Below are 17519 nucleotides of genomic sequence, written 5' to 3' on the forward strand. Positions count from 1 at the left end.
ACTAGATTTGTTTATGGGTAAACTGATGATTCAAGGGTTTTCTTTAGGCTACACAACAGGAACTGATTATTCCTGGCTATGGGTGGTGTTCCTTCAAGGGAGCTCATAATGCAATCGGGCAGCTTCAGTATTTTGGATATCAATCAAGGATGCATTACTAGAATTGGCCTGCTAACTGCTGAGCTGAGTGTGGGCAGGTGGGTTCATTAACATCTGGAGCAGAGATCCCCCATCATGCAGTGCTTCCCTGCTTTTCTGGTCCCAGAGTTCAGTGCAGTTCTTGCCTTGGAATCTGTTCTCCATTCTGTATGCTAATGGAGATGCCTCCCTGTCCCACCTTTGAAGCAGATGAAGCTAGGGGAGTTGCCTTAATCCTGTCAGCCATGTCAGGAGGGGTTTAGGTGTGTCTCCCACCACCTTTTTATTGCTTTCTGTAAGTCTTTCCTCTGATTGGTTTCGGTTCAAGCAGAGGCTGGGGGGCGGGTGGGGCGGGGTGTCCTTCATGAGTCAGACAGGCTGGATACTGCACCCTGGTTCCCCAAGAACACAGAGCTGACTGATATCAAGAGGAGGCTGTCCAGTCCCAGGTGCGCTCCAGCCGTTAGAATTCCAGTACCTATTGCCAGCTTGAGTAAAAAGGGCTGTGACTGGGACATGCTGCAGTGCAGGGGAAAGGTGAAGGAGCTGAGGCACACATACCACAGGCGAGGGAGGCAAACCGTCACTCCGATGCTGCGCCTCAGACCTTCCATTTTTATAGGGAGTTGGATGCTATCCTCAGCGGCTATCCCACCTTTACCGCCAAGAGCCCCATGGATACTTCGGCATGTCAGGAGCCAGTGGAGGAAGTCACGGATGAGGAAGTGGAGGCAGAAGAAGGTGTGGAGCCCATGTCAGAGCTGTCCAGTGCTGCGTCCAGTCAGGAGCTGTTTTCAGCTCTGGAGGTGTCTAGCCAGTCTTGGCACTCACTCTCTGGTGTGCCAGAAGCAAGAGAGAAAACCCTGGTAAGTGGTTTTGTTTTGTGAAGTTCTGAAGCTGGTTAATGGCAGAGAAATGTACAAGGCTGACTGTATTTCTGTGTGCTGGGCATTTCCCCATGCAGCTAGGCAGTACGACGGAACAGGGAGTTTATACACTCCAAGATTTCACAGGAATCCTCCAAAGATATTTCTAGAAAACTTTCCTGGAGGTACTTGGCAATCTTCTGCTGGAGGTTCCTTGGCAGAGCAGCTTTTGTTCCTTCCTCCATTGAGAGACACTTTCCCACGCCACTCTGCAATTAATTGGGCAGGGACCAAAGCTGCACAGAGGCGAGCAGCATAGGAACCGGGGTGGAAGCCATAAATGTGTAGCAAATGCACCCTTGCTTCCTCGCTTCACCTCAAGAGTGAGATATCTTCCATAATGAGGCCTGCCTGTGGAAAACGGTGGGAAAGTTTAGACTATTGCCCCCCATCAGTGCCCTGTGACCCTTTCAGATTTTATTTCTGCAATGAACAATGCCCCCGCCCCTGGGTGCACTCACCATGCTTGGGGTGTTCACCAGCATGTGTGCTTGACAAAAGTCACCTAGAAAGTGATAGATATGTTACCAGTGGTGTATTTTAATGCAATGTTTCAATGCTCTGAGTGTTGTTGACAATAGTGCTACTGTTTATTGTTACTTGTGCTTCTCCAGATATGACCTTGAAAGGCACCCCCTCCCCACACAAGCAGCGGAGCATCTGTGCCGGATAAGAAAATGCCTGAGAAGAAGTAAGGAAGATATGTTGCAGGAGGTGCTGCAGTAGTGAGAGGCAGAAAAGACTGAATGCAAGCAGTGGAGGGAGAGCACCAAGCAGGAAAGAAAAGAAAATGCTATGTACAATAGGGACATCACAGAAAGGATGATAAAAATTTTGGAGCGGCAAACCAACATGCGGCAGTCCCTCGTAACACTATAGACTGAGCAGATGCATGCCCACCCTCCCCTTCAGCACAGTCAGAACTGTTTCCCATGCCCTCCCCAAACACCACCCGCGCATTTCTTTCTAATTTCTGGGACTTCGCGCTTTCCCCTGCACTCCACCCCCACAGACAGCTTTTCAAATGACTGTTGAACTTATGCTCAGCTCTGAAAGTCAGCCCCCACAGTACCTTCTCCTCGAACAAGAATGTGTGTGTCAATGTGTGTGCATGTGGTGGTGTGGTTTATTTGGCAATAAAAGCAAAGTTCTTTAAATGATAAGCATTCTTTGTTTGTTTCCATGCAAGTTATGATAGCAGATGGCACCTGCAAATCAACAGGCACTTTTATCAGTTCCCTATATTGAATCCTTAGCAATCACAACTGGTTCCTAGCCTATCAAATGTAATTAACCATTGCAGACCCAAGCACAGCAACAAACATTACTGGTTTTCATCTTCAAAATGTTGCCTCAAGGCATCCCTGATTCTTATTGCCTCATGTTGCACCACCCTAGCCCTGGTATCTGGCTGTTCAAAATCAGCAGCCAGGCATTGTGCCTAGGCAGTCCACCCTTGAGTAAACTTTTCACCCTTCCCTTCACAAATATTATGCAGCGTGCAACACGTGGTTATGACCATGGGAATATTTTCCTCACTGAGGTCTAATCTGCCATATAGGCATCACCAGCGTTGGTTTACTTGGCCAAACTCACATTCCATAGTCATCCTGCACCTACTCAGCTATGGCATTAAGAGGTATGCCAGGTCTCCCAGGATCACTATGGGCATTTCAACATCCCCTATGGTGATCTTCTGGTCTGGAAAGAAAGTCCCTGCTTGCAGCTTCCTGTACAGGCTAGTGTTCCTAAAGATACGTGTGTCATGCACTTTTCCAGACCACTCCATGTTGATGTCAGTGAAAAGCCCATGGTGATCCACAAGAGCCTGCAAAGCCATGGAGAAATACCTGTTCCAACTGATTTACTCTGTCACAAAGTGGTCCAGTGCCAGAAGTGGAATATGTGTGCCATCTATCGCCCCTCCGCAGTTAGGGATATCCATGTCTGCAAAGCCATCCACATTGTCATGCACATTGCCAAGAGTACCAGTCTTTCACAGCAGGATGCTGTGACGAATTTGGTCATAGAAACTCTCTCAAGACTGTCATTAGATGTGCTGGAATACCACTGAGAGCAAACCTCCCTGCCAGACAAGGCTTCCCTCCACTCCAGTCTTGCTGAGTTAGATACTCCAGTCAGCTATAGCACAGACCAATAGGTTGGGCCACAGCTTCCTGCAGTGCACAGAAACTAAGATTCACTTAGCCCAGGGGCTTCTCAGTTAACAGGGACTTTCCCAGCACCCAGTATTCAGTCTTTTTGGGAGCCTAAACCCCAAATAAATCTGTTTTACTCTGTATAAAGCTTATACAGGGTAAACTCATAAATTGTTCGCCCTCTATAACACTGATAGAGAGATATATACAGCTGTTTGCTCCCCCAGGTATAAATTACTTACTCTGGGTTAATTAATGAGCACAATGATTTTATTAAGTATAAAAAGTAGGATTTAAGTGGTTTCAAGTAATAACAGACAAAACAAAGGAAGATACCAAGCAAAATAAAACAAAACATGCAAGTCTAAGCTAATACCATAGGAAACCGAACACAGGTAAATCGCCCTCAGAGATGTTCCAATAAGCTTCTTTCACAGACTGGACTCCTTCCTAGTTTGGGCCCAGTCTTTTTCAGACCAACGTTGTAGTTTATAGCCTGGGACCAGCAATCACTCATACCCCATAATTACTGTCCTTTGTTCCAGTTTCTTTCAGTCATCTCTTTGGAGTGGAGAGGCCATCTCTTGAGCCAGCTGAAGACAAAATGGAGAGGCTTCCAGGGCCTTTTATATTCTCTCTCTTGTGGCTGAAAGCCATTTGTTCTCCTGTGCAAAATCACAGCAACAAGATGGAGTTTGTAGCCACCTACGCAAGTCACATGTCCATGAATGATTCAGCTTTTTGCAGGCTGACGCCATTGTTTACATGTTAATTTGAACGTTTCCGGGGAGCTCAGATGTGAATTGGCGTCTCCCAAAGTCTATTGTCAGTTAAGATTTTCTTGACCAATCTTATTTAACCTTTTTATTACTGACCTTGGCACAAAAAGTGGGAATGTGCTAATAAAGTTTGTGGATGACACGAAGCTGGGGGGTATTGCTAACATGGAGGATGATCGGGATATCATACAGGAAGATCTGGATGACCTTGTAAACTGGAGTAATAGCGATAGGAAGAAATTTAATAGTGAAAAGTGCAAGGTCATGCACTTAGGGATTAATAATAAGAATTTTAGATATACATTGGGGACACATCAGTTGGAAGCAACAGAGGAGGAGAAGGACCTTGGAGTATTGGTTCATCATAGGATGGCTATGAGCCGCCAATGTGATATGGCCGTTAAAAAAGCTAATGCGGTTTTAGGATGCATCAGGCGAGGTATTTCCAGCAAAGATAAGGAGGTGTTATTACCGTTATATAAGGCGTTGGTGAGACCTCACCTGGAATACTGTGTGCAGTTCTGGTCTCCCATGTTTAAGAAGGATGAATTCAAACTGGAACAGGTTCAGAGACGGCCTACTAGGATGATTCGAGGAATGGAAAACTTGTCATATGAAAGGTGACTCAAAGAGCTTGGCTTGTTTAGCCTAGCCAAAAGAAAGCTGAGGGGGAATATGCTTGCTCTTTATAAATATATCAGAGGGATTAATATTAGGGAGGGAGAGGAATTATTTAAGCTTAGTACCAATGTAGACACAAGAACAAGTGGGTATAAACTGGACACTAGGAAGTTTAGGCTTGAAAGTAGATGAAGGTTTCTAACCATTAGAGGAGTGAAGTTCTGGAACAGCCTTCCAAGGGGAGTAGTGGGGGCAAAAGACATATCTGGCTTTAAGACTAAGCTTGATAAGTTTATGGAAGGGATGGTATGATGGGATAGCTTAATTTTGGCAACTGATCTTTGATTACCAGCCGATAAGTATGCCCAGTGGTCGGTGATGGGATGTTGGATGGGATGGGATCTGAGTTACTGCAGAGAATTCTTTCCTGAGTGCTGGCTGGTGAGTCTTGCCCACATGCTCAGGGTTTAGCTGATTGCCATATTTGGGGTTGGGAAGGAATTTTCCTCCAGGGCAGATTGGCAGAGGCCCTGGAGGTTTTTCACCTTGCCCTGCAGTGTGGGGCATGGGTCACTTGCTGGTGGATTCTCTGCAGCTTGAGGTCTTCAAACCACAATTTGAAGGCTTCAATAACTTGGACATAGGTTAGGAGTTTGTTATAGAAGTGGATGGGTAGGGTTCTGTGGCCTGCTTTGTGCAGGAGGTCAGACTAGATGATCACATTGGTCCCTTCTGACCCTTGAGTCTATGAGTCTATGAGACTGAGCACTTATTCAGAATAGTCTTTTCTCAAGAAGCTGACCAAATGCTTCACCGATACTACTTAGAATCAAACACATTGAGATACAAGTACATAGCCAATATTCATAACTTCAAAAACAAAAATGATACACACATATAGACAGCATAATCATAACCAGCAAATTACAACCTTTCCATAGACACCTTATTTGACCTCCTTTGTATAAGATTTGGTGCAATTGTAGGACCTTGGTTGCAACAATGATCTATATTGCCACAGTTTGTGTCAATAATGTCACAGTTGGGATTAATGGCCTTGCACACTTGCATTAACACAGCCCAAACAGTTGACTTCTCCACTCCAAACTGATTCACGACCAACTGGTAGCAGTCTGGAGTAGCCAGCTTCCACACTGTGATCACCATGCACTTCTCCACTGAGAGGGCAGCTCTTATTTGGGTGTCCTTGTGCTGCAGGACTGGGGTGAGCTCAGCACTCCGTTCTAGAAAGGGGGCTTTCCGCATCCAAAAGTTCTGCAGCCATTTCTCATCATCCCAGACCTGCATAACGATGTGATCCCACCACTCTGTCCTAGTTTCCAGAGTCCAAAAGTGATGTTCCACTGTGCTCAGCTCCTCTGTGAATGCTAAAAGCAATCTAATGTTACTGCTTCCTGTGTTGGACACCATGTTAGACAACTGTGACTGCTGTTGCCTTCGTAACTTCAAGAATAACTCCACTGCCATTCGCGATGTTCTAGTAATAGCTAGCAGAGCAGTGGAGATCAGCATGGGATCCATTCTAACAGATAGATGTGGCGGGGTGAGTAGAAAACAAGGGACATTGAAAAATGCCACGAACTGCAGATGGAATGCTGGGACGGAAAGCAGTGCATCACAGGGCACTGAGCCAGGACCAATGATGCACTGTGATCCCCTTCACCTTCCCACAAGACCTAGCAGAACGGGGAGAGCTGCACTGTGGGATAGCTACTCACACTGCACTGCTCTCATTGTTGATGCAAATGCCCCAGTGTAAACGCACTATGCCATCAGTGGGTTCTGCAAGGATTGATCCTAGGCCTGGTGCATTGGACGTTGGCTGGTTGAGTATTAACGAGAGAGACTGCTCCAGATTGATTCTCCACTGAGAACTACTTTTTAAGATCTGTCAGTTAGCCAGTGCTTAATAAATTGAGGGTGCTTTAGTGATAGTGTATAGTGCTAATGTTTAGTCAGAATGTCATGCAAGTCAAACAGTTACAAAAGTCTAAGTGTATTACATTTATGGAAATAATTATATTCCTTTCCTTTTATTCTTTATTAATTGAATCCCCTACCAGCTTTTCCATTATTCTGCCTGGGATTGATGTAGGCCAACTATCCTATAGGTACCTGGATCATCCAGTTTGCCCTTTTTGATTACTGGCACAACATTAGCACTTCTCCAGTCTTCCACAATTTCCCTGATATTCCAAGACTTATTAAAAATTAGTATCAATGGAGCAGAGATCTGCTCAGTCAGCTTTTTTAGGGCTCTTGGATGCAAGTTATCTAAGCCTGCAGATTTAAAAATGTTTATCTCTAGTAAATATTAACATCCTCTCCAGTTATTAATGGACTGGAAAATACTTCATCATCCTCAAGGCATACAAATACATTATCCTGCTTATTTCCAAATACAAAAAAAGAAATATCTATTGAACACTTCTGCCATTTCTATGTCAGTATTAATAATTTTACCATCTCCATCTAGTAATGGATCTATACCATTGCTAGGATTTCTTGTTTCCTAAAACACTTAAAAAACTTCTTATTGCTCTTAGCCCTGCCAGGCAGGGATTTTCTGCTGACATCTTTAGCTTCCCTTATCCATTTTCTGTACTTCATAACTTCTAGTGTATATTGATAGCTATTCATGTCCCCTTTTCCCCATTTGTTATATATTGCTTTTTCATATCTTATTTCTGCCTTCACTTCACCACTGAACCAGGATGGGCTTTTTGATCCACAATAGAGCTACCCATGTTGAGTGCAATACCTTATAAATTGGAAAATTATCATCTATAATTCTCTGCAAGGTGAATCTTGAGAAAGTTAAATACTAGGACTGTCAAAAGCAATGAAAAAAATTAATCACAATTAATCGCACTGTTAAACAATAATAGAATACCATTTATTTAAATATTTTTGGATGTTTCTACATTTTCAAATATATTGATTTTAATTACAACATGGAATACAAAGTGTACAGTGCTCACTTTTTATTTATTTTTATTACAAATATTTGCACTTTAAAAATCAAAAGAAATAGTATTTTTAATTCACCTAATACAAGTACTGTAGTTATCCTGAAAGTTGAACTTACAAATGTAGAATTATGTACAATAAATAACTGCATTCAAATGAAACAAATATTGTAGAGTACACTGAACTGGAGCCAAAACTGGGTCAAACAGGGTCAAAATTCTTATCAGACACCTGTTTGAACAACAACAACGTGGTAAATTCATCAATATTAACGTGCGGTGAGGTCTGGAAAGATTCATGGATGCCAGGATCTTTGGAAACTCCAGCCATGAAAAACTATAAAATGAAACCATGCAATGAAAAATGGAACTTTTGCCCACAGCATCACTATGGACATTAACGTGGTTGTGAATCTTCCTGTCATTCTGGTTTATGAAATTTTTTAGTGGATACTTGGAGAAGAGAAAGGAGCTGTTTAACTATAACCTAAGTAGTTGCAGAATGACAGTGAAGTCTTCATATGGTAGACTGAAGAAAAGGCGGCAGTGTCTCATGTCAAGGCTGGAGGCTTCTGAGCAATATCTGCCTTGTGTGATAGACTCTTGCAGCATTTTGCACAAGGAGACACTTTCAGTGACAGCAAAGGAGAGAGCCTCACCAAGGGCTGGAAGGCAAAGGTGAAAAGACTTTCTGAATGTGTGAACAGCCAAGAGAGGGTGCCTCTGCAAAATGGCCCATCTGTTCAGGCAACTGGGCTCAGTGATGTATTGTGCTCCTACTTTGAGGCCAGCATGTAGTGCAGGAAAATTAATGCACTGTAACCATGGAAAGGAATGCAACGGATATGCTTTGTGTAACAATTATGCTATTAGGGATTGATGTTATTAGTCAGGAGCTGAAATTTTTCAGTCTCAGTGTTTGGCATGCTGAAATGATCTTGGCAGTCTGGAGAAATCATCTCTTGGTTTTCATGATGGTTGGGCACCTTCTGATACTCTAGTCATCTTGTCCAGAATCCCATATCAGGGTTTGGGGATGGTATCCTTGGCAAAAATCCAGGCTATTTTCTCATAGTAGGTGCAGGCAGTCTTACTTTTGTCCCTAGCATTATCAGAGGTCTTACTTTTGTCCCTAGCATTTTTACAACTCTGTTGGAGTTCCTTTGCTTTGGCATGGCTCTGAGCCTTCTCCTGCATTTGCTGTTCATATGAGCCTGAACACGCTCTCTTCCCCAGTGGCCAGTGAAGTCCAGGACCTCTAGACAGAACCATATGAAGATATTGCACATGGCTGCTATACTGGATATGAAAGTCCAAGAGTGTGAACTTGTCACAAGCTGGAATTTCAAAGGCGAATCCCTAGATGTGTGCCAGCATTTAAACATGGAGGTGAAATCCAGCCAAGATGAACCTGGAGTAGCAGAGGGCATACAAGTAAACAGATAGGCTAGTGCAGGTGTGAAGCAATGCAGTGTGGGATAGCAGAGGGAGGACTGCCTGAAACAGCAGTTAATCCAAAATAGGGATGCCTCCACACAAACCTTGTAACATTCTGAAATAAGGCCACATCTACACTACGAAGTTATTTCGAGCAAGTTATGTTGGCCTAAAGCCTCTGCCATTAGTACAGTGCTAATATGTGTGCATACTTGGCTCCTCGTGTCAGCAGTGCACGTACTCACCAGGAGTGCTAGTACCAATGCACAGTGCAGTGCACCATGGGTATGTATCCCCGTGTGAATCCAGTCATTTGGGAAGTTTTGGCAACACATGATGGTGCCAAAATGAGTTGTGCCGGGATGACTGGGAGCCTGGGGTCAACTTCCCAACATGCACAGTCTCCATCCCACAATGTCATCTGTATTCCATAATTTTCATGCCTTTTTTCAAAATCCCACAAACCTGCATAGCCCTCCTCACTATCTGCCATCTCTGACAGAAGCATGGAGCCTTCCCAGCTCTGCATTATTGTCATGAGCATTGCAAGCACAGAGTGCACAATCCTGCAGAAGACCCGAATCAGTAGGGAACATGAAGATTTCATGGAGGACACATTGCTATGAGACATAGCGAGAACCAATTCAAAGTTGTTGGTGGAGTTCACAGAGCAGCTGTAGATGACGGGGAGCCACTTCTAGGCCTGAGAAACTAACACTGATCAGTGGCATCGCATTGTAACAATGGCGTAAGATGATGAGTAGCAGCTGCAGAACTTTCAGATGCACAAGGCAACACTCTTGGATCTGTGTTCTGAGTTCTCCCCAACCCTCCAGTGCAGGGTCACCAGAATGAGAGTCACACTAACAGCAGAGAAACAAGTGGCGATGGCACTGGGGAAATTTGCAACGCCAGATTGCTACTGGTCAGTCGGAAATCTATTTGGAGTTGGGAAATCCACTGAGGGGCCATTGTCATGCAAGTATGCAAAGCCATTAATCACCTCCTGCTACACAGGACTGTGACTCTCGGCAATTTGCAGGACATAGTGGATGGATTTTCAGCAATGGGGTTCCTGAACCGTGGCAGAGTGATAGACAGCATGGATATGCCTATTTAAGCACCAGACCACCTTGCCGCAGAGTACAGAAAGGGTTACTTTTTTATGGTAATGCGAGCATTGGTGGATCACTGATGATGCTTCACCCACATAAGAGTGGGCTGGTCATGGAAGGGAACACAGGACTTTTCAGAAAGCTGCAAGCAGGGACTTTCTTTCCCAACCAGCAGATTAGTATTGGGAATGTTGAAATGCCAACAATGGTCTGCAACCCAGCCTACCCGTTGTTCCCCTAGTTTATGAAACTGCACACCAGCCATCTTGACAACACCAAGGAATGATTCAAATACTGGCTTAGCAGGTACAGAATGACAGTTGAATGTGCGTTTGGTAGGTTGAAAGGACTCTGGCATTGTTTACTCACAAGATTGGACCTCGGTGAGAAAAATATCTCAATGGTCATAGCTGCCTGCTGTGTCCTGCATAATATCTGTGAAGCAAAGAGGAAACCTTTCTGCCTGGGTAGAGGATGGAGGTAGAATGGCTGTTGGCTGAGTTTGAACAGGCAGACACAACGGCTATTAGAAGAGCTCAAAGCTCAGGGCGGGTTTTGAAAGACCATTTTTACAGTAAGCTACATAATGTGTTTTGTTGTACTGTACTCTACACGGCCCTGCTCTTTTGTGGCCTAATAGGAATCATGTAGTGATTGCTGTATGTACAGAAATATAAAGCTGTCAATACATCTATTAATTTTGTTTATGGCTTATTCTATGAGTTGTAGCACATTGTCAGTAACAAGTAATTGGCTGCTTTCATACCTGTTAAGCACTTGGTAGTAGATGTTGCAAACAAATAAAAAAGAGTTATGTTTTAAATAAAAGACATTCATTTTGTACAAGAATTTAGTGAAAAAAAGAAAGTGAAATTTTAAAATAAATATATTTAAAATAAACTTACTGAAACTTAAATGAATAGAACAGAACTTATGAAAGGGAAAGAACATTCATGCCTTTTTCACACACTAACCATCACTTTCACAGGTAAGTGTATGTGAAGCTGTGATTGTCTTTAGTATCCCGCGGGGTGGAGTGGTAGGGATAGTGAAGCAGCCTTGGATGCCATGTGGAATGTTGAAGAGGACAAGGGATATAGAGAGGTCCCAATATTGAGTTCTCAACGGGCTGCAGAGGGAAGCGACCATGGGATTTTTGAACCTGCAGGTCCACCAGAGTCTGGAGTATCTGAGTTTGCTGCTTGAGAAGCCTGATTATGTCTTGGTGCATCTCCCTCTTCTTTTCCTGCATCCTCCTCCTCTCCACTCTTTCCTTCTCCAGGCTGTCCCCAATGTTCATTCTGCAGTCCCTGTGCTCAAAGTCCAGTGCAGCACTGACTTGAAGAAGCTCAGTGAACATGTCATCCTAAGTCACCTTCTTTCTCCTCCTTATCTGGGTCAGGCATTCTGTGGATCTGGAGGGGAAGACCCTCAAGGCTGCAGCAGCTGCAGATAAACACATAAAGTTACCGCTGTCAGAATAGTCACTATGGAAACTGAAATTTAAGATGCAGAACTTGCTCCCCTGCTCCCCTAAAGTTTCAAGAACTACAAGCTCATTTTCACTTCTGGCTGGGATTACTCATGCATGGTGCCAGTCACAGCACCAGCCATGGTGAGAATGGCCCATTAGAGATTAGGGAAATGAGGAGAGAATTGCTTGGTTGCATAAAACTACTAACATAGGGCACTGACACTGGATACTGGCACCTTTTTTCACAGGTTCTGGTGAGTGTAGCTGATATCTCACTCCTGGTGGTAACAAAGATACAGAGAACACAGCTGCTGCTGGCATCCCGAAGCCACTTGTGTTCGTATACTGCTAGGCTGTGTATTGCAATGGTGCCTGCCAGTGTTATCACTGAGTGCCGTGGGAAATCGTCCTACCACAGAGGAAGAAATGAGGCTGCCATCCCTAGAACTCTGTGGCAGAGTATTGGAGAGCACCTCTGTGACAATTTCATCAAGATCTCTCAGGAGGATTCAAGGGACACCCCTGTGTACATAAACAAACTGCTTTGCATGCTCCCGCTCCCCGCACCTAACTCTAGAAGGGACTGAAAAGCAGATAACTCTACTTCTCTTGGTTCTTCTAGCACGGTTAAATTAATGAAAAGTCAAAAGCTGTGTCCTGCTATTTTGAGGGAGCCATCCCTGGAATGGAAAATTTATGTACACACTTACCTGAGGTTCATTCCCCTGCATGGGGCTTGCCCATGCTCTATTGGCAGGACTGGCTGGACTGCAGTGGAGTCAAAAACAGGTCCTAGCATGCTGTGCAGCTGGATCTAGTTGCCTGTCTCCCATCCTTCTCCTCTTCCTTGTCCACCCCCTCCTCCTTTCTGTTCACAGCAGAGACCTGTGACTTGGGCTCCTTGGAGATATACACGGTGCAGCTCATTGTAAAAATGGCAGGTCTGCGGCTTGACACTGAATTGATTGTTGGCCTGCTGGTATGCGGGCTGAAGCTCCTTGGCTTTCATGCATCACTGCTGCTGGTCCATCATGCCCCTTCTCCTGCATACCCTGAGCACAACCTCTTCTCCCCACAGGCCCAGGAATTCCAATATATCTTGTCTCCTCCAGGTTGGAGCACATCTGGAGTGTGTAGCTGGCACGGTCAGCTAGGCAGTTGCACACAACAGCGGAGAGCTGCTAGGTGTGCTCTCCAAGCTAGTCAATCAGGAAAAGGAATTTCAAAAATCCCCAGGGCTTTAAAAGGGAGGTGTGTCTTCCAGTCTATATGACCCCTGGGCAGTGGAGTTCACAAAGGTGACCAGAGCAGTTAGTGTGGGACAACTGCTAGACGATCAGTAGGGTTGACAAAGGTAACACAGTGTCTACATGCGTGCCGTGCCAACCTCTGTACATAAACCTTGGCTCAACACCACTCCGGGAGGTGGTGTTACTATGTCGGAATAACAGGCCACTTACTCAGTCGGAAACAAATGTAAGTGTAGACACAAGCACAACTGGGTTGATGCAAGACTCCTTACATCAACATAACTTGTAGTATAGACCAGGCCTAAGAGTTAAGTTGCTTCCCAATTAAAGTGGGATAAGATGCCAGCTAAATAAAAAAAGAACTTTTGTGCATCAATGTAAGGGAACTTATGATGAAAAACTGAAATTTATCTATATGAAAAAAAAACTTTTCTGTGTAGACAAGCCCTTAGCATTTATAAGTTAATGAATTAGTTTATTAACGGAAATTAATTAAAATGGCTTCTTTAAGAAATGTATTATCAGTTGTCTGACTTCTTTTTAATATCTGGAATAATTCATAGATTTTAAGGCCAGAAGTGACCATTTTGATCTAGTCTGATCTCCTGCATAGCACAGCGATAGAATGTCACTCAGTGACATCAGGTCCATTACTTTTGGTTGAGCTAACAATAACAGAAAAATGCAAACTCTTCAAACTCCAAAATACAGTTAAAACTACCTGAAATTTTATGCTTGGCTATATTTGAAGATGGTGTTTTTTGTTTTTCTTTTTTGTTTGATCACTTTTGTTATTATTTTCATAAATGACAGTTTCTCGTTCTACTTCAGAAAATTTGACAGTGAACTGCCCTCTTACAGAATGGCTGCGATCTCCTACTGTTCTCAATGGGATTGAGGCCACATGCTGTGCTTAGCCAAAATGGCCACTGTCTCCATTCACTGGCTTCTCACAGTCCTCTTCTTCATTTCCTGATAGCATAGAGAAACACCATCTTTTGTGAAGACAGCTTGGTTTCACTCCCACAGGAAGCAATGGGAGCCAGTACCTGTTTTGTAAGAAGGAATCTTAATGAAAGGTAGCTTGTGGCCTCAGGCCCATTAAAGACAATGGGAAATGGCGGCCATTTTGAAATGTGACTCTTCATATGTTTCTGTTAAGGAGATTTTATTCTTCAGCCTCTGATGACAGATACATTTTCAGTTATGAAAATGTCAGCAAAAATAACTATTAATCTTCAATATTTATTTTAAAACTATCACCCACTGCACCAGATCTACTCAACAGAGAGGACAAGAGGGAATAGAAAACTTGCAGTGTGTATGAACAGTGGTCAGAAACTAGGACTTGTGTGTGCAGGGGAGTATAGAGAACAGTAGGGAAGAAGAAAATGGGATATATCTCCTGCTGACTTGCACTGCTCTTGCAATGCAAAGCAGCTGTAAACCTAGTTTAACTGGCCAGTATGCTCTGGCTGCTTTGTGTTGCTCCAGAGCAGCCTAAAGCAGCCACAGTGTACCGGTGAATCAGACTCTAACAGTTACATATTTTTAATGATTTCCAGTTCATAAGACATACCTACAAATCATTAGATGAATCTCAGAGAATCATTGCTTTTGACTTTCCTGTTCAGTGTTCACGTTGACATTTTTAATAATTTTAAAAAACAATCATAAACACTCACATGGAAATTCCCAACTGTGAACGTGGAGTTAAGGTTCACAATGCTTGACAGTAATTTAGGGTAATATATATTACAGAGATGTTGTGATTATCCCAACCCCAAACATTACAAACCCAGGCACTTCAGAGATAAGTTTCTAAATTTAAAGAAATAATAAAATGGCAAAGTATGGAAATGCATTATAGGGAACTAGTTCTCAAATGGGATTGGGGCTGAAAGCCGGTGCCCTGAGTCCCGGCACCACCCCCCTCCCTCTCCCCCCTGCAGAGCTGAAGCGGGAGCTGTGGGGCTGAAACCACGAGCCTCAGTGCCCCACCTCCTCTTGGGGCTGAAGCTGGAAGCCAGGTCTCTGCTCCAGGGCTGAAGCCCCAAGCCCCTGTGCCCTCCACCCCCGGCTGAAGCCAGAATCAGTGGAGCTGAAGCCCCAACTCAAGCAGAAGCCCTGAGCACATGGGCAGAGTTGAGGGGGCACAAGGGTGTTGCCGCCCAAAACTACAGTGCCTTATCGAGAGTGGGGTAGTTCCAGGGGCAGCTCCACTCCCTCACCTCCTCCTCTCCCCCAGTCCTCCTAAGGCTCTGCCCTCTGGCCAGGACATAGACAGAGGGGAAGCTGGAGCCAGGCGGTGCGGGGCAGCTGCTCCTCTGGCTGGTGGTGCTACGGAGCGGGCAGCCATGACATTCCCCTGTCCGCTGCTGGTGCCCAGGGTTGCAGCTGCTCCTCAGCTCCCAGCCCCCTTTGACTGCTCACACAGCCTGTAAGAGTTGCCCGGCCGGGGGACCTGACTCTGGGGCCAAGAGAGCCCTTGGGGAGCAGCCACTCCAGGAGGAGCCCTCCTGGTACACAGCCTCTAGCTACCCCTCTCGCTGCACCCTGAGCTACCCCCCTGCCCAACCACAAGCCCTAGATACCCCCTCCCTGCACCCTGAGCTACCTCTCTGCGTGCACACAGCCCCTCGCTACCCCCTTCCCTGCACTCTGACCTATCCCCTGCCTGCACCCTCACTGCACACAATCTCGAGCTATCCCTTGTCTGCACTCTGAGCGGTTTTCAAACTTTTTGAGCTGAACCCCGCTTTGAGTTCTATGTTTTGGTTGCATCTCTCCATAATCCAGACAGGGTGAGTGGCCTGCTGAGGTGAGTCAGGGAGTGGAGGTGGTGCTTCCTCCCTGGACCCTGCTGTGCAGAGTTGGCTCAAGCCGCACCAGTCCTTGCCACCCCAAAATAGAAGTCAACCTACACCTGCATGCATAAGGGTCCCACTCCTGGCCCAGAGCCCCGAATCTCCCTCTCTCACCCCTGCTGGGCCCTGGAGTTTTTATAGTATGTTGAAGGGGCCCTCAGAAGGAAAAAGGTTAAGAACCTCTGCTATAGGGCATTCAAACAACCTTAACTTCAGCCTGAAGAAATAAAGGTGGAAAACAAAAGAGAAAGAACAAAATCTAACGTGTCTTTAAAAATCAGTTTGATTTAATCTGAAACCACAAATATTAAAATATGTTAATCATATGCTCATTGAGTAGTGTCATTATAGGGTAGAGTTATGATTATTTGGGTGCACTAATTGTTCATATCCATACCTTAACATATTTGGATTTCAATTTAGTTTAATCTTAATTCTGAATTTCCTGGATTTATAGTGCTTTGTTTTGGGATAATTTCAAACATCTCTCATACTTTACCATAAATTATTTATATGTACTCTCAAACTTAGCTCCCTCTTAATGTAGTCATCTTAGAATTTAGATTATTTTGAGGCTACATTAAACTGGAATAATGACTGTGAAACCCAGGGTGCTACACAATCAATAAATAAAGTACATACACACATCAATTTAAAATGTAATTTAAAAATATAAATGTGAGATGACTAAGCCAGAGAAGGACATTATACATTATATGTAACCATCAGTCAAGACTCTTCTTCCAGTTACACCAATGTATATCAGGAGTAACTCCACTAAATCAGCAGATTTACATCAGCGTGAAACTGGTATGACTGGGTGGATAATCAGTCCTTTCATCTTTACAAGTATTTTGAATCTCTGTTGAGAAAAGTGTGGCAAACACATAGCCCACACAACACATGAAGCTCACAGAGTTTAACTATGTTGCCTGGACCAGGTGTGGTCTACAGAGACTGCAGGTCCCATTATAAAATGCTCATGTGCCCCTTTTGACTAGAGGTTCTGGACCAATATATAGCATTGCATAATAGCCATGGAGCTATAGTGGGCCGAACCTTCATATGCAAAATGAAAGCAATCACAATCTGCTACAGTTAATGTTAATGCACATGAGGCAAAATCCTCAGGCTCCTAGTATATTTACTCTCAAGTGTAGTGAATATCACTTCGGCTGTATCTTCCACACTTCCTCTACCTAGAAAGGACAGAGATGTGCCATTACAATTTTTGGTTTAGAACTATGACAAAAGAAAATCTGTTACCTTTTCAGATTCACCATTGCCCAGGGAATGCCTGTGGGTGTGTTAAATGCCGGAAGGAGCTTTCCTGCCAGCTGCACTGCTTTGAGCTTGAACACCTGTGACAGTAGACAGAAGGATGAATTTCTAACAAACCTGGTTTTCTTTAGCTTACTATAAATTAAAGAGAGATTGTCACTTTAAAACATATATATCCCCCTGATTCCATTAGGAAAACTTTAGATTATCAAAACCAATTTTTTTTCTGTTCTCTATTCACGTTTATGATTTTATTTTTATTTGTTCACTTTCCACATTTCACTAAGATTTGAACATGAAGTTTCAATTTTGAGCTTTCATGCTCAACAATGCTGCTCCTTGGATACACACTGAAGAATATGAAAAACATCCAATTACTCTTATTTGCTGTTGCAGCCGTGTTGGTCCAAGGATATTAGACACATAAGGTGGGTGAGGTAATAGCCTTTATTGAACCAACTTCTGCTGGTGAAAGGCACAGG

At 44.1% G+C, this 17519-nt stretch overlaps 1 protein-coding gene across 1 annotated transcript in view; it reads right to left on the reverse strand.

Annotated features, from left to right (window-relative positions):
• Window positions 1-17519, reverse strand: part of MAN1A2 (mannosidase alpha class 1A member 2) — a 309610-nt gene that overhangs the window by 92520 nt on the left and 199571 nt on the right. Inside the window, exon 6 of the mRNA XM_030535069.1 lies at window positions 17023-17117. Within this exon, the coding sequence (XP_030390929.1) occupies window positions 17023-17117 (95 nt within the window). The remainder of the gene's footprint in view (window positions 1-17022; window positions 17118-17519) is intronic.

The sequence above is a fragment of the Gopherus evgoodei genome, chromosome 1 (assembly GCF_007399415.2).
Source record: "Gopherus evgoodei ecotype Sinaloan lineage chromosome 1, rGopEvg1_v1.p, whole genome shotgun sequence".
In the NCBI taxonomy this organism is placed as follows: Eukaryota; Metazoa; Chordata; order Testudines; family Testudinidae; genus Gopherus; species Gopherus evgoodei.